At 39.3% G+C, this 25,718-nt stretch overlaps 1 protein-coding gene across 7 annotated transcripts in view; it reads left to right on the top strand.

The window, feature by feature from the left end:
- MAST2 (microtubule associated serine/threonine kinase 2) overlaps positions 1 to 25,718 on the top strand; it is a 205,048-nt gene that overhangs the window by 148,366 nt on the left and 30,964 nt on the right. For 6 of the 7 annotated variants that reach the window (XM_026498195.4, XM_026498197.4, XM_044383888.3 and 3 more), the window contains 4 exons: positions 19,551 to 19,626; positions 20,832 to 20,852; positions 22,611 to 22,689; positions 24,888 to 25,042. In XM_026498195.4, coding sequence (XP_026353980.2) covers positions 19,551 to 19,626; positions 20,832 to 20,852; positions 22,611 to 22,689; positions 24,888 to 25,042 — 331 coding nt within the window. The remainder of the gene's footprint in view (positions 1 to 19,550; positions 19,627 to 20,831; positions 20,853 to 22,610; positions 22,690 to 24,887; positions 25,043 to 25,718) is intronic. The other variant, XM_026498196.4, reaches the window with a different exon arrangement.

Below are 25,718 nucleotides of genomic sequence, written 5' to 3'. Positions count from 1 at the left end.
TCCCCTTAGTTAGGGTGTATAACTTCTTTTAGGCATTGTTGGCTTTGATTTGCTAGTGTTTTTTGGAGGATTTTACATCTTTCATGACAGATAATGGTATATAGTTTTTTTTTTTTTTTCTTGTAATGTCTTTGTCTGGTTTTGGTATTAGGATAATGGTGGCCTCATAGAGTAAAGCTCCCCCTACTTCTATCTTCTGGAGGAGATTGTGGAGAATTGGTATAATTTCTTACTAAATGTTTGCTAGAATTCCCTATTGAACACATCTGGGCTTGTTGCTCTCTGTTTTGGAAGACTATTAATTATTGGTTAAATTTCTTTAATATAAGCCTATTTGGATTATTCCTTTCTTGCCTGAGCTTTGGTAGATTTTTTTTTTTAAGGAATTGGTCTATTTAATCTAGGTTATATTTATGGGCACAGAGCTGTTCATAACATTGTTTTATTATCCCTTTCATGTCCATGGAATCTGTAGTCATGTCCCTTCTTTAATTTCTAATATTAGTGATTTGTGTCTTCTCTCTCTTTTTCTTAGCCTGGTTAGAGGATTATCCGTTTTGTTGGTCTTCTCAAAGACCCAGCTTTTAGTTTTGTTGATTTTACTCTGTTGATTTCCTGTTCTTTATTTCATTGATTTCTCCTCCAGTATTTATTATTTCTTTTATTTGCTTTAGACTTAATTTGTTCTTTTTCTAGTTCCTTAAGGTGAAGGCTTAGATGATTAATTTTAGATCTTTTCTAATATATGCATTTAATGCTATGAATTTCTCTCAAAGCTGTGTTTCACTGCATCTAGCAAATTTGGGTAATTTGTAATTTGTAATTTCATCTTCATTTAATTAAAATATTTTTAAATGTATTTATTTGTCTTGAGATTTCTTCTTTGACCCATGTGTTACTTTAAGGTGTGTTTTTAATCTCCAAGTATTTTGCGATTTTCCAGTTATCTTCTGTTATTGATTACTAGTTTAATTCCATTGTGATCTGAAAGTAGACATTCTGTGACTTCCTTCTTTTAAATTTGTTCAGATGTGCTTTATGGCCCAGAATGTGGTCTGTCTTGATGAATGCTCCATGTGATCTTGAGAAGAATGTGTGTTCTGCTGTCACTGGATTAGGTAGTCTGTAGATGTCAGTTATGTCCAGTTGATTGATGGCGCTGCAGAGTTCAACTATGTCTTTACAGAGTCTCTGCATATGTAAACATGGAATTGCTGAGTCATGAAATATACTGTATATGCTTGTTAAATATCACCTGATTTTAAACTAGTATACTGGGACTTAGAGGATGACTTCCTTGAACCTTTGGAGCAAGCTGCAGTAATTCATTCCTCTTTACTCCCTAACACTTGCAGCCTCCTCACTCTATCTTCCTTGAATCTACTAGGGCTAATTTCATTATCCCTTATTGCTGTTAATATCAGTCACTACAGGAATCCCCTGGCACCCTTCCTTCCCATCTCCTACACTCTTAATTCCTATAAATCTCTAAATATTCCCTATTTTGTCCCTTTTTCCCAACCCTCTCTGACTCTTGAAACCCTTCCAGTGTACCTTCTGGAATTTATTATCAGCAAAAGCCCCTATATGCTCAGTCTTATTCTAATGGAACCTGTAGGAGAGGAGGGGTTAGAACAGATTGTCCTGCTGCCCTCTCAAGTATTAGCTCTTACCTATCCCATGACCTTATACCATTTGGCCTGAAAGGAAGAGGAAGTTGTCCTCCTTATCTTTTTATTATTCTCCCTTTCTTTTTCTTAATGTCCCCAAACTTTGAATCTTATACTATTAAATTATATCACTACCCATCATTGCAGTTGTAAGTATCTTAGCTCTTGACTCTATTACTCTTCATTTCTAACTCCTGTTATACTTGATGGTTTGAATACACTTGTTGATTTTTCAGTTGTTTGAACTCCTGTCTTCCAGTGAGCTTCTCCTCCATAGTACCTCAATTACTTAGACAGTGTCTGAATAATTTTAGTTTCATTCTTCTTGCCACTCTCTAAGCACCTCCAATCTTTCTACCTTGTGCCATCTAGAAACCCCATTCCCCTAAAACCAAACATTTGATTCCAGGATCTCCAATCCCTGAGACCCTTAAATATATTAAGTTTGTGATGCCTTCTAAATACTGAAATGGGTAATTCAATGTATTAGGCTGGAGAGTACCTGGAAGAGAACATAAGGAGTCAACAGAATACCTACCCCACCTCTGGGCCTGTGATGCAAAGGGATGTGTGAAAGCAGGCAGTTATTACTTGAAAGAACTTCAGGGGAAGCTATGTATTTAGGGGGCAGTCAAATTTCACCTTATAAGTATGTTAAGGGCTATGTTAAATATATGTCCAGGGTGCTTGGGAGTGCAAAAGCAAGGATACACTTGCAGTTGCAAGACCAGTTAGGAGACCATTGCCATTGTCAAGATGTAAGGGAGTTGTTAGAAATGGAGAAAGTATAAGAATATGAGAAAAAAATATGAGGTTAAATAAGCAGGGATTAGAATCAGTTATCTCCAGATTTCCTGCTTGGGTGATTAATGAGTAATGATACCCTTAGCTTAAATAAGGAATATTGAAGAATCAGTGTAAGGGAAGGAAAAAGAAGATCCCAGAAGCAAATCTAAACATATATGGACACTTGATTTATGGTGAAAGTAACACTGGGACAGTTGTCCATATGGAGAAATCGAAAGATTTAACTCTTCACAGAAATCAATTCCAGGTGAATTTTAGATTTTTTTCAGTCTCATTAAGGTATAACTGATAAATAAAGTTGTAAGATATTTAAAGTATACAACATGATGACCTGATATACATTGAATTATAGTTTTAAATGTGAAAGTCAGTGCCCTCCAGTTCCATCCATGTCGATGCAAATGGTGGGTATTCATCCTTCCTAATGGCTGAGTAATTTTCCATTGTATATATGAACCACATCTTCTTTATCCAGTCATCTGTTGAAGGACATCTTGGCTCCTTCCACAGTTTGGCTATTGTGGACATTGCTGCTATGAACATTGGGGTGCAGGTGCCCCTTCTTCTCAAACTACATCTGTATCTTTGGGGTAAATAACCAGTAGTGCAGTTGCTGGCTTGTAGGGTAGCTCTATTTTTAATATTTTGAGGAACCTCCGTACTGTTTTCCAGAGTGGCAGTACCAACTTACATTCCCACCAGGAGCGTAAGAGGATTCCCCTTTCTACGCATCCTCGCTGACACTTGTTCCCTGTCTTGTTAATTTTAGCCATTCTGACTGGTATAAGGTGGTATCTCATTGTGGTTTTGATTTGTATTTCTCTGATGGCTAGTGATGTGGAGCATTTTTTCATGTGTCTGTTGGCCATTTGTATGTCTTCTTTGGAGAAGTATTTGCTCGTGCCTTCTGGCCATTTCTTGACTGGATTATTTGTTTTTTGGGTGTTGAGTTTGATAAGTTCTTTATAGATCTTGGATACCAGCGCTTTATCTGATATGTCAATTGCAAATATCTTCTCCCATTCTGTGGATTAACTTTTAGTTTGGTTGACTCTTTCCTCCGTTGTGCAGAAGCCTTTTATCTTGTTGAAGTCCTAATAGTTCATTTTAGCTTTAACTGGGGGGTATGCTAAGTGAAATAAGTCAAGCAGAGAAAGACAATTATCATATGGTTTCACTCATATGTGGAATATAAGGAATAGCACAGAAGACCATAGGGGAAAGGAAGGAAAACTGAATGGGAAGAATTCAGAGAGGGAGACAAAGCACCAGAGACTCTAGACTCCGGGAAACAAACTGAGGGTTGCATTAGGGAGGTGGGTGGAGGGGATGGGGTAACCAGGTGATGGGTATTAAGTAGGGCACTTGATGTGATGAGCGCTGGGTATTTTGCACAACTAATGAACTGTTGAACACTACATCAAAAACTAATGATGTACTATGTGTTGGCTAATTGAACATAATAAAAATAAATGTGAAAGTCAAAACACTGTTCTTTTAGAAGGTGTATAGGAGGGGGCACCTGGCTGGCTCAGTCAGTTAGGTGTGGGACTCTTGATTTTGGCTCAGGTCATTGATCTCAGAGTCGTGAGTTTGAGCCCCACATTGGGCTCTGCACTCAGCACAGAGTCTGCTTGAGATATTCTCCCTCTCCCTATCCCTATCCCTCTGCACCTCCTCCTGCTCGTGCTCTCTCTCTCTCTCAAATAAATAAATAAATAAATAATAAAATCTTTTAAAAAGAGAATATCTTAATTTTTAAAAAGAACATAAAGGGAATTTTTTAAAAGAATGTAAAGGAGAAGGTTAATACTTTTGACTACCTTAAAAGTAAGATTTCGTGGTCATCAAAAGATATTGTGAAAAAGCAAGCCTCAACGTGGGAGAAGATAATTATGACGCTTAAAACTGGTAAAGAGCTTGCATTCAGAACATGTAGAGAACTCCAGCAAATCAATAAGATAAAAAATAGTATGACTGAAAAACAGCCAAGGGACTTGAACAGGAGTTAGTTAACAAAAGCCATCCAAATGGCCAATAAATATATGAAGATACTTTAATCTCATAGTAATTATGGAAATGCAAAATAAAATCACAATGAAATGCCATTGTGTGACCACCAACAAAGGCTTAAAGTGGCAAAACCAAGTGTATGAAACACTGGTAATCCTTAAACACTATGGTGGAAGTATAAATTGGTACATTTTACAAAAACAGTTTGGCATTTTTTTCATATAAAGTTTAAAAATAGACAAACTAGGACATGAAAAGTCACTTGTTTGTATGACTCCATTTCTGTGAAATGTCCAGGATAGGCAATTCCATAGAAACAGAAAGTAGATTAGTGAGCATGGGGAGAGAGGAGAATGAGGAATGATTGCTAACAGGGACAGTTTCCTTTTTGAGTGATAAAAAATGTTCTGGAAGTAGGTAGTGGTGATAGTTGTACAACTGTGAATATGCTAAAAACCACTAAACGGTACACTTTAAAAGGTTGAATTTTATAATATGTGAATTATATCTCCATTTTTAAGAACTGTATGAGAAAAAACTAAACTCGAATATTTAGAAATGCATACCTAGTTGATAAAGCTATAAAGAAATGATGGCCGTAAAAGTAAGGGCAATGTTTATCTTTATGGGGAAAGGAGAGGGACTTTGGAAGGATTACATAGAGGGATTTTGGAAGATGACATTGTTGACCTGGGTGGTGTTTACATAGGGGCTTGCTATATATATAATTATATTCCTTTATAACTAGTTAAATTGTATAAGTGAAGCAGCTGGTTCAAGGTCAAATGACTGTTCCCTGTTCTGTTTGTTTATATGTTTCATGATCACTTGTTTCTCTGGTGTGGATGACTGTTCCCTGTTCTGTTTGTTTATATGTTTCATGATCACTTGTTTCTCTGGTGTGGATGACTGTTTGGCTTTGAACTACCTCCTCCAACTGCTAAACTGCTCGGTAAAGTTGGAAGAGACCTGCTTTATAGGCTGCTGGGTTTTCTGTCTTGAGATTTTTTTTTGTCCTGTTGATCCATTTCTGGCTGTTTTTAAGAAAGAGTTTTTTGTTGTTGTTTTTTAGAGTTCTTCTCAATAATGTGATTTTTAAGAATTAATTTAAATATTTGCTTCAAGATGTTAATATTCTAACATCTTAATTTTCTTATTTTTTAAGTTTTTATTTAAATTCCAGTTAACATGCAGTGAAGTATTAGTTTTGGGTGTACAATATGGTGATTCAGCACTTCCATACAGCACCCAGTGCTCATCACCACCAGTGCACTCTTTAATCCCATCACCTGTTTAACCCGTCCCTCCACCCACCTCCCCTCTGGTAACTATGCATTCTGAATAGTTAAGAGTCTGTTTCTTGGTTTGCGGCTCTCTTTTTTTTCCCTTTGCTCATTTGTTTTGTTTCTTAAATTCCACATAGGAGCGAAATCATATGGTATTTGTCTTTCTCTGACTTACTTTGCTTAGCATAGTCTCTAGTTCCGTCCATGTTGTTGCAGATGCCAAGATTTCATTCTTTTTTATGGCAGAGTAATTTCACTGTATGTATATGCCACATCTTCTTTATCCATTCATCAGCTGATGGACACTTGACCTGTTTCTATAATTTTTTTTAAAAGATTTTATTTATTTGTTAGATAGAGACAGCTAGCGAGAGAGGGAACACAAGCAGGGGGAGTGGGAGAGGAAGAAACAGGCTCCTAGTGGAGGAGCCTGATGTGGGGCTCGATCCCGGAACACTGGGATCACGCCCTGAGCCGAAGGCAGATGCTTAACGACTGCGCCACCTAGGCGCCCCCTGTTTCTATAATTTGGCCATTGTAGATAATACTGCTATAAGCATTGGGGTGCATGTATCCCTTTGAATTAGTGTTTTTGTTCTTTGGGTAAATACCTAGTAGTGCAATTGCTGGATGGTAGTATAGTTCTATTTTTTTTTAAGTTTTTATTTAAATTCCAGTTAGTTAACACAGTGTAATATTAGTTTCAGGTATACAATATAGTGATTCAGTACTTCCTCACAACACCCGGTGCTCATCACAAGTGCACTTTTTAATCCCCATCACCTATTTAACCCATCCCCCCACCCACCTCCATTCTAACATCTTAATTTGCCCTCAAAATAAGACCAATTCAGGGGCACCTGGGTGGCTCAGTTGGTTAAGTGTCTGACTTTGGCTTGTGATTCTAGGTTGTGATCCTAGGGTGATGGGATCGAGCCCCGTGTGGGGCTCCCTGCTCAGCAGAGAGCCTGCTTCTCCCTCTCCCTCTGCCCCTCCCCCTGCTCATGCATGCTCTCTATCAAATAAATAAAAATCTTTAAAAAAAAAATAAGACCAATTCAAATTATTGATTTTATTTAGTCACAACTTTCAGATTGGTAATTTTGGCCTTTTTAAGATAAAATGAATGTTGGACAAATAGAGAAAACAGAGGAAAAGTAGCATGCCATTTTTAGGCCATGGCATCTGGTGGTGTAATAAACAATTTCTCTGGTCTTTATCCCAGGTTCCTGATACAGAGCTTCTAGAAAACTTGGAACTTCCTGGGTGATAGGAGTGTCTTTGTTATCCTAATGAGAGAGTTCAAAATGGCCCTCTAGGTAGCTTCAAGATGGAGGCTTGGTCACCAGGAAGGAAGACCAACCACATGATTAGAAAGTTGGAGCTTTGGACCAGCCCAAACTCCTGGGGAGGGGAATAGGAGCTGGAGATTGAGTTCAGTTGTGCGGCCAATGATTTAATCAGTTGTGCCTGTGTAATGAGACCAAATTAAAAATGTAGGCGCTAATGTGCTGGGAGGGGAACATACCCCGATTACATAAGGAGAGGGCACAGGAGCTCTGCATTCCTTCCCTGACCTTGCCTATTTGCACCGTTTATAATAAAAGTGTAATAGTAAATATAACACTTTCTGAGTTCTATGAATTGTTCTAGTGAATTATTGAACCTGGAGGGGGAAGCTATGGAAACGTCCAAATTTATAGTCAGTATGTCCAAAGTACAGGTGGCCTTGTCACCTTCCTCCCCCAAGATTTATGGCTGGTGTAGGAAGTGAGGCAATCTTGAGGACTTTGCTCTTAATCTGTCTGATCTGTGCTAACTATGTGTGGTTGGCATCATAATTAAATTGTAGTATACCTAATTAGTGTCAGAATACTATCTTTTGAAAAGTCTATTGGAGCCTGGCCAGTTGGAAGGAATGCTTGTTACAGTCAGTTATTTTGTCAGCTTTCAGACATTATTATTTCCCTTTGAACTATAGAAATTTTTTGCCAAAGATTACAATCTTTTCAGACACAGGTAACAGTTACTGTTTGCCTGGCAACTACCACATGACTTGCAAGCCATTTCCTTACTTTGGTGTTGGCCGTATTTGATATTAAAATATTCAATTGTGAATCAGCTCTAAAAAGTTCTAATGAACAAATGCATAAACCTTAAAAACTGATAAATTAGTGAGTACTTAAAAACTGATAAATTAGTAAGTACTTACCTTATTGACATGGGTATAAAGTACCATACATGTAGTGCCTTTAGTTCTGGGAGATGCCATCAAGGATTAAAAAATAGGTGAACAGAGGAGAAACAGAGGACATACTCAGTTTAAGACTTGGAAAAGGCTGGGGTGAGGGGGAAAAAAAGACTGAGAAAAAGTCTTTGGTAAACTAGCCCTGGGTGAATATATTCTAACTTTTTTATGGTCTTATGGAGGCCCTAATCACCTTTCATTTGACTTATTAAAGAAACTCCCTAACTTCTTTTTTCTTTCTGCTCAGTCCATTCTAAATTTTGAAACTGGACATTTTTTCCTAATATATCACTTTGTACCTGTCATTCTACTACTTAGAATTTTTGAATGGCAGCACTCTCCAAAGTGGTTCTCTAGAGACTATCCATTCGGGTGTGGGGGGAAAATACTAAAACTTATTTTTTACCATGAAAAATGAGAATTAAATCAGGTTTTACTAACATGTAAGTATGGATCAACACAGGTACTACCCACATTAGATCTGTGTGTTAGCCTGTGTCATAAACTGTACATAACATACCATGAACAGTGTTGAGTTCCCCTGTACACCCTCAGTCATCATTTTGCTGGAGCATATTACAGCTTACAAGTGCACTCCCCCCCTCAGTTTTTGTACTTAAGTCTCTTTTTTAAAAAATTCTGGTATAGTTAACATACAGTGTTAAATTAGGTTCAGGTGTACAATATGATTCAGCAATTCTGTACATTACTTAGTGCTCATCAGAATACGTATACTCTTCATCTGCTCACCTTTTTAACCCATCCCCCCACCCTGGAAACCACCAGTTTGTTCTCTTACAGGTGCATTTGTACAGAATCTTGTAATACAGTGTGGATGGAGCCTTTGAAATGGTTTGTGTAAGAAGGAAATTTATTGGTTGTCTTGTGGCAAATTACTTAAAAGAATGGTCAAACTAAATGTTGTGCAGTTTTCTTTTACAAAATGTCAAGTGTTCCAAATTTGCTGAACTTTTCTGGGTTAACAAGTGGTTGTCAGTAGTATGCTGCCAAGGAGTTGGGGTGGGGGGTGGGCAGCAATGACAAATACTCTTAGTCTATCTGTTCAAGGTGAAGGTAATATGTAACAGTGAGTGAAAAAATAGCTGCATTTGGAAAGAAATTTGTGCCCCGGAGAGAGCGTTTTGAAAATGGATATATGGAAATGCTCCCATTTGTATGTGATTTTGTTGACAGAAATGATGCCACTATTAAAACAGCTAAGTCTGCCTCTTAAAAACATTGGAAATAAAATGTTCTCATCTTCCCAATGAAAGGTTTAATAGATTTTGAACCTATTTGTTAAAAATATAAGATTAGAAACCTTTCCGTTCATTTTCAAGAAAATGGCATCATGGAAGATAGAAATTTACCATCCTGGGACGCCCGGGTGGCTCAGTCGGTTAAGTGACTGCCTTTGGCTCTGGTCATGATCTCAGAGTCCTGGGATTGAGTCCTGCATTGGGCTCCTTGCTCCACAGGGAGCCTGCTTCTCCCTCTGCCTGCCGCTCCCCCGTTTGTGCTCGTTCTCTCTCTCTTTCTCACTCTCTGACAAATAAATAAATAAAATCTTTAAAAAAAAAAAAAAGAAGAAGAAGAAGAAGAAATTTACTATCCTTTGGGTGGAATTTAAAAACGAGTACCAGGGACGCCTGGGTGGCTCAGTCGTTAAGCGTCTGCCTTCGGCTCAGGTCATGATCCCAGCATTCTGGGATCAAGCCCCATGTTGTCCTGTCCGGCTCCCTGCTCAGCAGGAAGCCTGCCTCTCTCTCTCCCTCCTCCCCCTGCTTGTGTTCCCTCTCTTGCTGCCTCTCTCTCTCTGTCAAATAAAAAAATAAAATCAAATAAATAAATAAATAAATAAATAAATAAATAAATAAATAAAAATGAGCACCATGATCTAATTAATAGAGCTAGTAAAGCAGTTTTTCCATTGAGAGCTACATATCTTTGTGACATTTATTTTTCATCTACAATAAAACCAAGTCACGAAATAAATTTAAAAACTAAACTGCAAAAGACCTAAGATTTCTAAACATATGAACCATCTTCAATCACACTACACTCAAAAAAGGGGAGCAAAAAATTGTGTACCATGAATAAAATTTAATTTACAAAATATTTGTTTTAAAGTATATAATTTGATAAAATTTGACCTACATATATACCTGTGAAACCATCACCACAATCAAAACAGTGTACGTATCCATCACATCCAGAAGTTTCCTCATAACGTTTTATAATCCCTCCCATCTCCAGGCACCCACTGGTGTGCTTTCTGTTGCCTATAGATTAATTTGACTTTTGTAGAATTTTATCTAAATGGAATCATACAGTATGCGTTCTTTTTTGTCTCCTTGTCCTTTGCATTTCCATATAAGTTTTAAAATCAGCTTGCCCAAAGGGTAGCTGGTAGGAGAAGGCTATGCATGAGTGAGGGCAGAGAGTATTTGGAAAATCCTGTGCCTTCTGCTCAATTTTGCTGTGCACCTAAAACTGCTCTAAAAAATAAAATCTACTCTTTAAAAAAAAGGCAGCTGGGGTTTTGATTGGATTGTTCTGAACCAATAGATCAATTATGGGAGAACTGACTTCTCAACAGTGTTGAATGTTTTTCACCTGTAGTATATTTCTCCGTTTATGTAGGCCATCATTAATTTCTCCTAACAATATTTTAAAAAATATTCTAAATTTATTTTTTTTATTTTTATTTTTTAAATTTTATTTATTTGACAGAGAGAGACAGCCAGCGAGAGAGGGAACACAGGCAGGGGGAGTGGGAGAGGAAGAAGCAGGCTCCCAGCGGAGGAGCCCGATGTGGGGCTCGATCCCAGAACGCCGGGATCACGCCCTGAGCCGAAGGCAGAAGCTTAACGACTGAGCCACCCAGGCGCCCCTGTGTCACTCTTGTACATCTTTAGTCAGATTTATCCCTAAGTATTCATGTTTTTATGCAATAAATGGCATTTTTTAATTTTCAATTTCTGATTATTGCTAGTATATAGAAATACAATAGATTTTTGTATATTGTCCTTGTATCCTGTAGCCTTGGTAAATTCATTTAAGTAGCTTTATTGTAGATTTGGATTTTCTATGTAGAAATATAATATATACTTTATGTAATATGTAGACATAAATATATAAATACATTCATATAAATATAATATATACTTTAAAACAAATATTTCTCCCTTTCTGATCTAGATGGTTTTTATTTCTCTTTGTTTTCTTACTGCACTCACGAGATCCTGCAGTACAAATCTGAGTACAAATGGTGAGCGCAGGGATCCTGGCCTTATTTCTGATCTTAGAGCATGTGTCGTACCCATTAAGTATGGTGTTGGCTGTATGTTATCATTGATGCCCTTTACTGATTTAAGAATGTTTCCTTCTATTCCTAGTTTGCTAAAAGTTTTTATCAAAAATGGTTGTTGTGGGGGGCTCCTGGCTGGCTCGGTTAGTAGAACATGTGACTCTTGATCCCAGAATAGTGAATTCAAGCCCCACAGTGGACGTAGAGATTACATACATACATACATACATACATACATAAATGTTTAAAAAGTGGTTGTTGGATTTTTGACAAGTGCTTTTTCTGTGTCTAGTGGGATGATCATATAGTTTTTCTTTGTCAGCCTAGTATAATGATGGATTGTATTGATTGATTTTTCAGATTTCAGCCAACTTGTAGTCCTGGGGTAAATCAACTTGGTCATAATGTATCATCCTTTTCATAATTGTTGTATTTGATTTGCTGAAGTTTCATTAAGAATGTATGCATATACATTCGTCTTCAGCAGATTTTGGTATCAGGGTAATGCTGACTTCATAGAATGAATTGGGAAGAATTAATGTCCTTCTCTTCAATTTTCTGGAAGAATTTGTGTACAAACATTTCCTCGAATGTTTGGTAGACTTGTTCAGTGAAGCTAAGGGGCCTGGAATTTTCTTTGTGGGTATGTTTTAAATAATAAATTTAATTTCTGTTACAGATTACAGGGCTATTCAGGTAACCTATTTCTTTGTGAATGAGCCTTGGTAGCTTGCATCTTGAAGAAAATTTTCAATTTCATTTAAGTTGCCAATTGACATAAACTTGTTCATAATATTGTCTTATTTTGATTTCTGTAGAATCTGTAGGATATCACTTCTCTCATTCCTGACATTGGTCATTTGCGTCTCTTTCCTAATCAGTCTATCTATAGTTTATTAATCTAAAATCTGTGTATGGTTTTGTTAATTTTTTCTTTTATGTTTTTTTGTTGCTTTTGTTGGTTTCTCCTATGATCTTTGTGATTTCTTTTATTCTGAGTTTCATTTGCTCTTCTTTTTCTAATTTAAGATAGAAGCTGAGGTCATTGAATTTAGTCCTTCTTTTCTAATGTATTTAGTGATATAGTTTTCCCTCTAAGAACTGCTTTAGTGGTTTCAGATGTTATGTTTTAATTTTTGTTTAGTTCAAAGTACTTTTCTAATTTCCCTTTTGATTTCTTCTTTCAGTTACTCCGAAGTGTGTTGTTTAGTTCCCATCGATTTGGAGATTTTCCAGAGATCTTTCTGTTATTGATTTTTTTTTCAATAGCATATTTGTCTTGAATTCTTTTAAATTTATTGGATCTTGTTTTATGCCCCAGAGTAGGATCATTCTTAGTAAATGTTCCATGTTCATTTTAAAAGAATGTATGTTCTGCTTTTTCTCTGTTAAGTGTTAATTAGTTCAAGTTGGTTGATAGTATTTTTCAGATATTCTATATCCTATCGATTTGTCTCTTCCCCCATTTATTAATTTGTTTAATCATTATATCATAAATGATATGACCCATAGACATTTATTTCATAGTATAACTCTTGTAATAATATAATATTATATAAATATTATAATATTTGTAATATATTAATATTTTATTTTGTTGCTCAAATTGTTCTAGTTTTGGCCATTAGGAGTTCTTTCAGTTGGCTGGTGTTTTGCTTGGCATACTCCCATCAGTGTGTTTTTTGCTTGTTTTTTGTTTTTATTTTTTTAAAGATTTTATTTATTTGTTTGAGAGAGCGAGTGAGCAGCAGCAGAAGGAGAGGGAGAAGCAGGCTCCCTGATGAGCAGGGAGCCCAATGTGGAGCTTGATTCCAGGACCATGGGATCATGACCTGAGCCAAAGGCAGACGCTTAACAGACTGAGCCACCCAAGCACCCCTCTCTTAGTAGTGTCTTTTGCAGAGCAGAAGTTTTTACTTTTCATGCAGTCCACTTTTTTTTTTCATTGATTGTGCTTTTGGTTTCATATCTTAACTGTTATCACCAAAGCCAAGGTCACCTTGATTTTCTGTGTTATCTTCTAGAAGTTTTGTGTTTTACATTTAGGCAGATGTATCAATGTTGAGTTAATTTTTGTGAAAGGTTGTGTCTAGGTGCCTTTGTTTGCATATAGATGTCCAGTTGTTCCAGCACCATTCATTGAAAAGACTATCCTTTCTCCTTTGAACTGCCTGTGCTCTTTTGTCATATATCAATTGCCTACAGTTGTGTTTGTCTGTTTCTGAATGCTCTGTTCTGTTTTATTGATCTATGTGTCTGTTCTTTCACCAATACCATATTGTCTTGATCCCGCTATAGCTTTATAGTGAGTTTTTAAATTCCAGTATAATTGACATACAGCGTCATATTAGTTTCAGGTATATAATATAGTAATTCAATAATTCTGTACATTACTCAGTGTTCATCACAGTAAGTGTTCTCTTCAACCCGCTTCACCTGTTTCACCCATCATCCCACTCACCTCCCCCCTGGTAACCAACAGTTTATTCTCTATATTTAAGAGTCTCTCTTTTTGTTTGTCTCTGTTTTTCTTTGTTTGGTTAGTTTCTTAAGTTCCTCATATGAGTGAAATCATATGGTATTTATCTTTCTCTGACTGATTATTTCATCTAACATTATACTCCCTAGATTCATTCATATTGTTGCTGATGGCAAGATTTCATTCTTTTTTATGGCTGAGTAATATTCCTTTGTGCATATATACCACATCTTTATCCACTCATTTCTTGGTGGATGGCATTTGGGTTGCCTCCATATTTTGGCTATTATAAATAATGCTACAACCAACATAGGGGTGCATATATCTTTTCAAATTAGTGTTTTTATATTCTTTGGGTAAATACCCAATATTGCTGGATCATGGTAATTCTATTTTTAATTTTTTGAGGAACCTCCATACTGTTTTCCAGTGGCTGGACCAGTTTGCATTCCCACCAACAGTGCATGAGGATTTTTTTTCCCCCAATATCGTTGCCAACATCTGTTGTTTCTTGTGTTGTTAATTTTAGCCATTCTGACTGGTGTGAGGTAATATCTCATTGTGGTTTTGATTTGCATTTCTCTGACTATTGATGTTGAGCTTTATAATGAGTTTGAAGTCATATAATGTCAGTCCTCCAACTTTGTTCTTCAGTATTGTGCTACTTTTCTGGTTGTTTTACCTTTCCATATAAACTTCAGAATCCATTTGTCAGGTATCCACAGACGAGCTTGCTGAGATTTTGATTGAAGTTGCGTTGAATCTGTAGATCAAGTTGGGAAGAATTGACATCTTAGCAATGTTGAATCTTCCAGTCCATGAACATGCAGTACTTCGTTTATTTAGATCTTTGATTTTTCATCGTTATAGTTTACAGCTTACAAATAGTATGTATATTTTGCTAGATTTATACATAAATATTTTGTTTTTATGCTAAAGTTAGTTGTGTATTTTTTTACAGATTTATTTTTTTGAGAGAGAGCACGAGCTGGGTGAGGGGCAGAGGGACAAGCAGACTCCCCACTGAGCAGGGGGCCTGACATGGGGCTGGATCCCAGGACCCTGAGATCATGAGCTGAGCTGAAATCAGATGTTTAACCAACTGTAACACCTAGGCGCCCCCTGTGTATTGTTTTTAATTTCAAATACCAATTGTTCATTGCTGGTATAAAGGAAAGCAATTGACTTGTGTATTAGCCTTGTATCCTGTGACTTTGCTGTATTTGCTTATTAGTTCCAGCAGTGACTTTTTGCTTACTTCTTTTTGTTTTCCTTCTTCAGTTCTTTAATTCTTCGATTCAATTCTTCTTCTTTGATTCTTCTCTGATTCTTTGATTCAATTCTTTAATCTCTACAAAGACAATCCTGTCATCCGCAAACAAAGATAGTTTTATTTATTCCTTCCCAATGTATTTACCTTTATTTTCTTTAAGAAAAAAAAATCTTATTGCAGGGCACCTGGGTGGCTTAGTCGGTTAATCATCTGACTGTTGGTTTTGGTTCAGGTCATGATTTCGTGGTTGTTAGATTGAGCCCCAGGTGGGGCTCCACGCTCAGCTTGGAGTTTGCTTCAGATTCCCTCTCCCTCTGCCCCCCAGTGCCGGCTCGTGCGTGCATGCGCTCTCAAATAAATAAAATTTCCAAAAAAATCGTATCGTACTGACTAGGATGTTCAGTATGAGTTAAATAGGATGGTGAGAGGGGACATTTTTGCCTCGTTCCCACTCGTAAAGGGAAAGCATCCTCTTTCTCACCATTAAGTCTAGTGTCAGCGGTATGTCTTCTGTAGATGTTCTTGATCAAGTTGAGGAAGTTCCTCTCTATTCCTGGTTTGCTGAGAGTTTTATCAGGAATGGGTTTTAGATTTTTGTCAAATACCTTTTCAGAATCAATTCATACAATTATATGGTTTTTCCTCTTTAGTCTATTGTTCTGGACTATATTAGTTGATTTTCAAATGTCAGATCAATCTTGCATACCTAGAGTAAATTGCACTTGATTGTGGTATGTAATTTTTTATATATTGTAAAATTTTATATTTCTAATGTCTTGAGAATTTTTACAACTATATCCATAAGAGATACTGGTCTATAGTTTTCTTGTAGGAATGTTCTTCTCTGGTTTCTGTATTAGGGTAGTACTGGCCTTGTACAGTGAGTTTAGGCAGTGTTCTTTGCACTTCTATTGGAAGAAATTGCAGAGGTACCAGTTTTTCTTTAAGTGTTTGATAGAATTTATCAGTATGACATATGAAATTGATGTTTTCTTTTTTCAAAGCTTATTAATATGGATTCAGTTTCTTTAATAGGGTCTTCTTTTTAATTCAGTCTGACAATCTCTGCCTTTTAATTGGGGCTTTCAGACTTTTACATTTACTGTTGTTAATATGGTTTGATTTGAATCTGTCATCTTTCTATTTGTTTTCTAATTGTTCCAACTGTTTTTTTTTCTTTTGCTCTTTTTCTTCTTTATTTAGGGTTGAATGGTTTTTATTCCACTTTATATCTTTTACTGGCTTATGAGCTATAACTGCTGCCTAGTAGTTGCGTTGGCATGTGCCATATGTATCTTTTCATATTATACCTCTTCACAGATAGTATAAGAATAATACCATTCCATTTTCCCTCTTTCAACCTGATGTTGTTTTCAAACTTTTTATTCTCATATGTTTTAAATCCCACACCACCTTATTATTATTTTTGTTTAAATAGTTATTATTCTTAAAGAGATTGAAATAACAAAAAAAAATCTTTGTTTTCCCATGCAGTTAGCTTTTCTAGTGCTCTTCATTCTTTTGTGTAGATCCGTATTTCCACTTGGTATCTTTTTCTTTCTGCCTAAAGAGCTTTTTTTTTTTTTTTTTTAATTGCAGTGCAGTCTGGTGTTCTTGAGGATTTTTTTTTTTTAAATCTGAGAAGATATTTATTTCATCTTGTTTTTTAAAAACATTTTTACTGGTACAATGACTTTTAGAACTACCCAGAAGTAAGCCATACTTAACAGGTTTTGGACATAGTCCTCCACAAAATTGCCATTACTTTAGACACCCAACTGCAGGCTTAGGTTACCCAGGCCACCATAATTCTGACCAACTGGATGTAAATTCAGAGTTTCCCACTACCTCTTCAGGTTCAGTATTTCAGTAGAATGACTCACAGAACTCAGGAAAGTATTATACTTACAAATAGAGTTTTATTATAGCTAAATAAGAACTAGTCCACAAAAGAGACTCATAAAATGAGGTCTGGGATGGCCCCACATAGGAAGCTTTGGTGTCTTCTCCCCATGATGTCTGGATCCGTCACCCTTCCAGCACACTGACGTGCAGCAATATGCAGAGTAATAGCCAGGAAGCTCACCGAAGTTTTGGTGTCCAGAATGTTTATTGGGGTTTCATCATGTAGGCATGATTGATGGACTTATTGAATATGTGATTAAAACTCAGTCTCTAGTTCCCCCTCCATTCCCTGGAGGTCAGACTGATATCAAATGGCTTAGAGCACTGACCCTCTAACCACATTGTTGGTCTTTCTGAATTGACCAGCCACCATCCTGAGTCATCTCATTTGCATAAACTATCAGGCCCCACCATGAATAACAAAGACACTCCTATCACTTGGGAAATTCCAAGGATTTAGAGGCTCATTCCCAGGAACTGAGACAAAAGCCACCAGATTCTTTATTACACAGTAGCTTGGTATAGAATTCTGGGTTGGTAAGATTTGTTTTTCTTCCCATAATTAAAAGATATTGCTCTGTTTTATTCTTACATTGTTTTCAATAAGAAATCTGCTAGAATTCTTATCTTTGTTCCTCTGTATATAACATGTCTTTCCCACCCACCACCCACCTGTTTTTTAAGATTTTTCTTTTTATCATGTGTTTTGAGCAAATTGATTATAATGTGCTTTGGTGTCGTTTCCTTCATCTTTCTCATGACAAGGGTTCTTGGAGATTCTTGGATATCATTTCTTCAACTGTGTTTTCTCTATCCCTCACGCTCTCTTCTTTTAAGGATTATTAGGCTGCTTGAAATTGTCTCATAGCTTAGTGATGCTCTGATGATGATGGTAGTGGTGGTGGTGGTGGTGGTGATGATTTGCAGGGTTTTTTTCCCCCTCTTAGTGTTAGTTATTTTTGACATATGTATGTTCTTTGAATCCTTAGCATTACTGTTAGCACCTGGAAGATTCTTTGTGTTCTGTCCTATAACCTGCACCACACCTGGTCCTTGGAAGGGCAGTCATTGTTTGTAGGATACCCATGTTCTGGTATTTCTTTAAGGTTTTAGCTGAGTAGTTCGGGGAACCAACAAAGGACATCTAGCTTTACACTCAAGGATCAAACTGAGGGTATTTGTTAATTTTGGAGATGACACTATTTTAAAAGAATAAAAAATTTTTTAAAGGCTTTGATGATTCTGAGGAGGCCTGATACCTATCAAGTCCTGGCTAAGGAAACAACTACTGCAGATCATTTCTCTCACGCCCTGATAGCCTGTGCTAGCCAGGAGGTAGGAATAGATCATAAGAGATAGTCCTAGACACAGAGCATGGGAAACCCAGAGTTGGTACTAGGTCGAGAGCAGACCTGGTACATAAGGCTGTGCACCTCACTGAGGCTCCCAGTCAAGGGGATAAGTGGAAGCTGAAAATGCCTCCTCCTAATTAGTTTTCTCGTAGAGAATGGCTTTATTTTTTTATTTATTATTATTTTTAAAAGATTTTATTTTTAAGTAACCTGTATGCCCAATGTGGGGCCTGAACCCACAACCCTGAGATCGAGAGTTGCACACTCCACTGACTGAGCCATCCAGGCACCCTAAGAATGCCTTTATGTCAGTGATACAGAGGTGTGCTGTGTGGGGAAGTGAGTACAGAAGTGGGGAGGTGGACAGAGATTGGCAGAGAGGTCAGCACATCGTGTAGCATCGTGCATACTTTGACATGGCCCTTTGGGTAGAGACACATTGACAGCTTCTGCCAGCTAGGAGCTTCTAAATACTAACCCCCAGCTGGAAGTTAGGCCAGAGAAGTATGGCAGTCTTAGGTTCAAGAACTATTGTGACTAGTGCGAAGGTAAGCAAAGTTTTATTCGAACTTTCTGTGCTGTATGTTAGCAAGTTACAGGGAACATGTGAAAACTAATAAGGGAATGGAGGTAATTCCTATACCATGAGGAGGTTGACATTGCTTGGCAGAGTTGGGGGACTTGTGTTTGGTCTCTTTTAAGGAATGCTGCTATCCTAAGTCCCCAGCAGCGAGCTTGAGTTTCTCTTAAGCATGCATATTTCTGGATTAGCCTTGGATGCAGTGTGCAGAGATATATGTCCGGGAGACTTTTAGACCAGGAAGGAGTCCTGTTGCCTTTCAAGAAATGTTTAAGCATCTGCACCAATTGAGTTCTTCAAGTCTTTGGAAAGTTGGGTTAACCTGACTAGGCATATTGGAGCCTCAGGTGTTCCAAGGAGGGCAGGAAATTGGCAAATTGCTGCTGTAACTAGAATGGATGTCTGAGAGACATAGATGGTTACAGGCAACTTGGGAACAAGGGAGAAACCTCTGGGCTATCAAACTTTTACGAAGAGAGAATCATTAAACTGACAGGGTGGGCCTGAAAACATAGCCACTTGCGTGCTAATTGCCAATGCTAGGGGGAGAGTTCTTCCCTAAAGGTTGCCTCAGTCCTCCTCAGAAACAGACTTCGCAGAGGGTTTCTTTTCCTTTCCCCCCCACAGGTAACAGTCCTTTGGACAGCCCCCGGAATTTTTCTCCAAATGCACCTGCTCACTTTTCCTTTGTCCCTGCCCGCAGGTAAGTTGACAGAAAGCCTCCTCTGTGATGACTGTGTGTGTGGCATTTGCGCGAATGTCAGTTAGATGTTAGCTCCCTCCTTTGAGGCTCTGCCTTTCCAGTGTGTTACCTTGGGCCACTAGCCATCAGCATTCCTTCCCTGCTTTCCTCATCTTGTTCTGATTTTGCTTTCTAGATGCCCTAGATATTTGCCTTTAGATGTTTGAATAGGCAAGTAGATATAAGAAGTGGATTTATTTTTACAATCCTAAGCACGAGTCCCTGGTTTCCTGAGGGTATGTTCAAAAACATTATACTCCTAGTGTGATCAATGAGAAAATGGCCTCTCACCCCAGGGAGACCCAAGGTTTTACTCTTACTCCTCAACCAGAATAAAAGTGCCTTTAATAGAGATTCCTTAATATTTGAAAGCTGTGTCTCCTGGTGTATAGTAAGCACTTACTCAGTACTTTTTGGTTGAATGAGTGATGGGGAAGAATAATGAACAGGCAAGTGTTTATAGTTGTAAATTGTGATTGGCACCGTGAAGTGAAAGGACATGATGCTGCATGAAAGCACAGGAAGGGAATGGGGCTGGAGGATCTATACGGGGTGGTCATGTAAGGCCTCCCGGAAGGGGATTGACTTTAAGCTAAGACCTGAAGGATAAGAGTGAGCCTGCCATGTTGAAAGTGAGGACATGGGGGTAGGCCATTGTAGGCAGAAGGAATAGCATGTTCCATTTGTGCCCTCGTGTCCGCCTCATTGTCAGGGCTATAGGAGTCGGATCGGCTACGGGATTTGGGGGCCTGGTATTACAATCCAAACAGGCCTGTGCTAGGTAGCATGAAGTTTGAGTCATGTGTGTGGAACATGGAACGCTGGGCTGTCCTCTTAACAAGACAGTAGGAAAAGCAGCTAGGTATTGTAGGGGTGGGGAAGAGGACTTCAACCCTGCCGAACAGGGTACTCAGGGATTGTGTTTGCTAGGTTACTGAGGTCAGGCTTGACCTTATAGGATCACATGGGTTTAGAATATCACACAAAACAGATTTAACAAAATGCTAAGGATAGATCCATCAATCCTACAATTTCACTTCAAACATATACACATTCCTAAACAGAAAGTTTGCCCCTGCCAAGTGTGACCAAATGTCAGGGGTCAAACAGATCAGTCTCTCTGGTTCCATTTGATTCTCACTATAATATATGTCTTTTCACTACAGCCATGGCCACAGAGCAGACAGGTAATAGTGGACATGATGGGGAGAGGGGCTGGAAAACTGCTATGCATGGCCAGACAATATGGTTTGTGGTGTTGTGCTTGGTGAGAACTGGTTGTGATGAGTCTTCTCTGACTGCGGGTATGAACATTTGGCCTTTCATATCTAGCAAAGAGGCCCTAAGGGAACCCCCTGCTGGAACCAAGGCTCAGAGTGCATATACTTAGAGGCGGGAATTTCTGAATAGTTCCAAGTTTCTGAGCGTAGGGACAAGTCACCCTCATTCCCACAAATTTCCTCAGTCACCCAGTGAGATGACCAGGCAGAGGAAATGGAGGCATCCTATAGTTGCATTTCTTTCTGACTGTGGTAGCCCTTGCTCTTCATATTACAGAAAAATGGCTGCTCTGCAGTTGGTTTCCATTTCTTTCTAAAGACTGTAGATAATTTGTGAAAAAGTCTATTTGACAAGGGTTTGGGACTTGCTTTCTTGTATAGAGCTCCCAGGACCCAACAAGACAGGTCAGAGTGAACATCATGTTTGAGCAGCCTCCGGGACGTTTCTTTGCCTCAGAGACTAGGTTCCAGCAGAGCTAGCTGCCTGGGTGGCATGAAGTTTGAATCAGGTGCATGTAGCATGGAACCCTGGGCTATCCCCTTGCAGAGTCTAGTAGGAAAAGCTGCTCAGTAATGGTGGGAGCGGGGAGGAGTGCTTCAAAAGGGGAAGCCCTGGAAAGATTGAGTCCTCTTTTTTCTCCTTCCTCTGCCTGCCTCTCTCCACCTCCCTTAACTGTGAAGCCTGGACTAAATCACCCAAATCCCTGGGCCGTAGTGTTTTCTCTGAAGATTGAGGGTATTTAAATTCTAAAGGTCCTCCATTGCTAATGTTCTGAAGTTCCGTGGTAGCAGCAAAGAAATTTCCCCCGCTTCAACCAGAGCAGGCTATACCCCCATGCTTCACCAGAGAAAACACTTGTGTTACAGCACATCCCATAGTCCAGGAAAGAATCATTTACCCATGTAATAAAAGCTTCAAACCAGATTCCTGCTTGATCTTTCTCCTGCACAGCAAAGCAAATAACTGGTTCTCTGTGATGAGAACTTTGGGGTGCATGCTCTCAAGAGCAGCAGGATACCTGCTCCAAAATCTTATATACAGCCAAGGGTATGCCACCTGGCTCTTTCTTCATGAGGTTACTGCCACTCTTTACAAACAATCTCAAAGACTGGTTTAATGGGTCCTAATGGATCTTAGGTAACCTTGGACTGTTGGCCAATGATTGATTCATACTCAGACCCAGATGGTGGTCCACTTCTTCCTCGTCAATCCAGTGGCCTGGGAAAGACAAAGGGCCTTCAAAAAAAGGAATAGCTGCATTTCAGTGGCAGTTCTGTCCTTGCAGTGATGCCTTTAGCTGGAGTCCTCTGTCATTGCTTCTCTAAAAGTGAATATGTTACATAAATAAATAAATGTGAATACATTGAGAGTATGAAGACTTTTATTTCAGAACCACAGTCTTGTATAACAGATGTTCTTATTCCAAGTCACAGGCTCCTTTTTAGTTAGAGATGTTTGTCTTTGCAGTGGAAAACACACGACCATAGGCCTCATGTAGGAGAGAGACGTGAAAGCGTGTACTAGACCAAGCAGTACTGTCTAGAGACAAGGAAGAGCCTGCCAGTGAACAAGCTGCCCCAAACAGTGCTGATGGAAAGACAGGCAGGTCCAGGGATCAGGGTGGGGTCCTGTAGAAACTGCCTAATGTTCTTAATCTTATATAGGACTGATGGACGGCGCTGGTCTTTGGCCTCTTTGCCTTCTTCAGGCTATGGAACCAACACTCCTAGCTCTACTGTCTCAGTAAGTAGCCAAATCTATGGCTTTGCCTCCTTTACCCCAAGGAGATACTTCCTTGCAGATGATTGCTGCCTATCCCTATGGTGTTGCAACATGGTTCTCAATTTGTTCTCCAAAGCCAAACTCAGAGAGGTTGTTTGGAGAAGAGGCTGAGTGGGGCGGTGGTGACCCGTAACAGCCGTAGCTGGATATAAACATTAAACACCTTTGGAAAGAACTAACCAGTATGCTCTCTGAGCATCAGTTTTTCCAAGTAGAGTCAGAGGAGGGCGTGAGGGTGGACTTTTGCTTTGCCAGACAATCCTAAACATGGTTCCCCTGCTTCCTCACCTTACTTCTAGAACTGCAACCAAGAGCAGATAACCCCTCCCATGTCCCAAAGGCCTGATGGGCCCTCTTTCTCCTCTTTCACCTTTTTCTTTCAAAAAAAAAAAAAAAAGGGGCAAGGATGATTGTTATTTGATATTCAGGTTTGATGTGTATCAGCAAAAAAGCTGGGCCTGTCTCTAAAACTTCTAGTTATGTTTTTTAAGAGAAGGTTTTAGCCTAAAACACAACAGATGTCCTAATTGCTGCTATGCACAATTGACCGTAAAATGAGTCTTCATCATTGAGCAAGTTTTAATTGAAGCCAGAATGACAAGGCTGGCAAACTCTTTCTGTAAAGAGCCAAACAGTAAGTCTGTAGGCTTTGCAGGCTGGGTCGGGCAGCAGGGTGGCCCATTCCCCGTATCCTCCACCGTTCTTCAGGTCTTCCCAGGGCAGCTTGTTGACATTTGTGACCCCCAAGCAGGTAGGAGTGTTATTTCCTCCCTTGGCCTAGATATAACTCATAAATAATCCAAAGATCTCATTGGTCTTTTAGTGGCAGTTAAGCTTCAGATCTTTTGCTGGTAAATACCGCTTCCCTATAATCCTTGACCCAGACAGGTGACTTTTTAGACCTAAGGCAAGAGTCATATATATATATACGTATATGATATATACCTGTTCAATAAATTTTAATAGACTCAACCCATGGCTGCTGCTTATTTTATTGGGATACTTAAAATACCAATTTTACTTCCTGTCAGTGGCAATTAGGTGAAGATACTTTTTACAGCTTCTATGCAAACCATTTCCCAGAATGTGGCCAAGACAGAGCCCTGTGGAGACCTCCCCCGAGCTGTTTACAGCTTCACGTATTATAGCATTCCATGACAGAAGCCTGTACTGTTTGCCCCCCCCCCAAAAAAAGAAAAAAAAATTTGATTTCTCACTTGGTATTGAGACTTACTTGTGGCAAGAGAGTTTTCTTAGTACGGTGCTGCAGCTTTGACTCTTAAATGGATTCGGGTATTTAAACCCCAGATTCTTCATCAGTTGATGAACAGAAACAGCCAAACATGTTAGACCTGCCTGCTGTCTTAGCCAGCCTTGTCAGGAAAGCGGGTTCTGGTGCGGTACTGGGCTGTCACCATGGTCGCCGTCTCTGTGGAATGCCTGCAGGAGCACAGCTCGCTCCCTCACAGGGTCTGTTGTGGTTGGCAGCAGGCTCTTGTCTGGAATCTCAGTCATTGGGCCATGTTTGCAGTTCTTAGTCATTTTCAGGTCAGGTCTAATCTTTGGGTTCCAGATCTGAAAGTGATTTTCTTCCCTGACAGATTTTTCTTGCCTACTCGTGTCCCTACAGTCTGGTCACAGCCTTCCTAGCCTCAGCCATGCCAGTTGTCATTTGGGTAACAGCCGAGAGGAAACATTACCGAGTTCTCCTACGTTGCGGAAGGGAAAACTTACAGGGACTCATTTGTAGGCTGCGTATACCTGGGAAAATTCCTTAAGCCAGGAAGCATGATTTATTAATTACTTGCCATTCCAACTAGCCAAAAGCTTCACTGAGGGCAAAACATCCATGCAGAAGAATCTGCCTTTTGCCACCAAAAGAGGTTCCCTCAGTAGCTGCGGAGCTCCCACACCTTGTGAGTGCCTGGGTCCAACTGCCTGCCAGACTCACGAAGGCTCCTAGTATCTTGGCTTCCTCAGGCCTGAAGGCTCAGAAAGAGTAGAGAGGGGAACCGTGCACAATGGAGGCTAAAAGGTGCAAGGCCAAGAAGGCCAGCTCTGGGTTATCTTTGGGTTTGCATTGACTGGGGAGTCTTCTCTGTGTCTGGACCGCCCTTCGACGTGTCTGTAATGCTGCTTGTTAATGTTTTTCCCTCTAGTCATCGTGTTCCTCACAGGAAAAGCTGCACCAGTTGCCCTTCCAGCCCACAGCCGATGAGCTGCACTTTTTGACGAAGCATTTCAGCACAGAGAGTGTACCAGATGAGGAGGGACGGCAGTCCCCTGCCATGCGGCCCCGCTCTCGCAGCCTCAGGTGAGGGCTGCTGTCTGCCCACTACCCCAGGACCTGTGGAGCTCAGCTTGTATGGCTTCGTATGCCATACAGTCTCTGTGGCAACTACTTCGCTCTGCTGTTGTAGTGTGGAAGCAACCACAGACACTCTGTAAACTTTATTTACAAAGACTGGCAGCGGGCCAGATTTGGTCTGTGGGCCATAGGTTGCCGACCCTGGGTTCAGTTCAAATGAGCCAAGGCCAGTGACGCTGAAGCATACCTGATGATGCTGTCAAGTGGTCCCTCTCTTTTTCCCTTTGAAGGTAGTTAGCAGTGGAAATATACTTTAAACTCCATTTAGTAAAAGGAGAGTAATAGTATCATCCATTCTGATAGTTACCTGGCTGCAGAACCCACAGGCCCAGGGTATACAAACTAAGCCAGCTAACAAAGGTGCTGCTGACGACTCTTGTGGCTGACCTGGGGAAGAAGCCCATTTCAGAAGCAGAATGAAAGGCCATCTGAATCTCACTCATTTCCCTGAATCACCTGGGCTCATCAAACCAAATAAACCTCAGCAACCGATTTATCTGTGAATTCCTTCGATTAATTAGCTCTTTTCTTTGGCATTAGCTGGTAAAATTATGCCAAAATTCCAGATTAAGGAAGAGGGTGGAAATAAAAATGGGCACGGCTTTTATGACTGAGGTCAGTT

Source organism: Ursus arctos, unplaced genomic scaffold (genome assembly GCF_023065955.2).
Source record: "Ursus arctos isolate Adak ecotype North America unplaced genomic scaffold, UrsArc2.0 scaffold_12, whole genome shotgun sequence".
Lineage (NCBI taxonomy): Eukaryota > Metazoa > Chordata > Mammalia > Carnivora > Ursidae > Ursus > Ursus arctos.
Note: the sequence above shows the minus strand (reverse complement) of the source record. Positions and strands in the feature narration are given on the sequence as shown.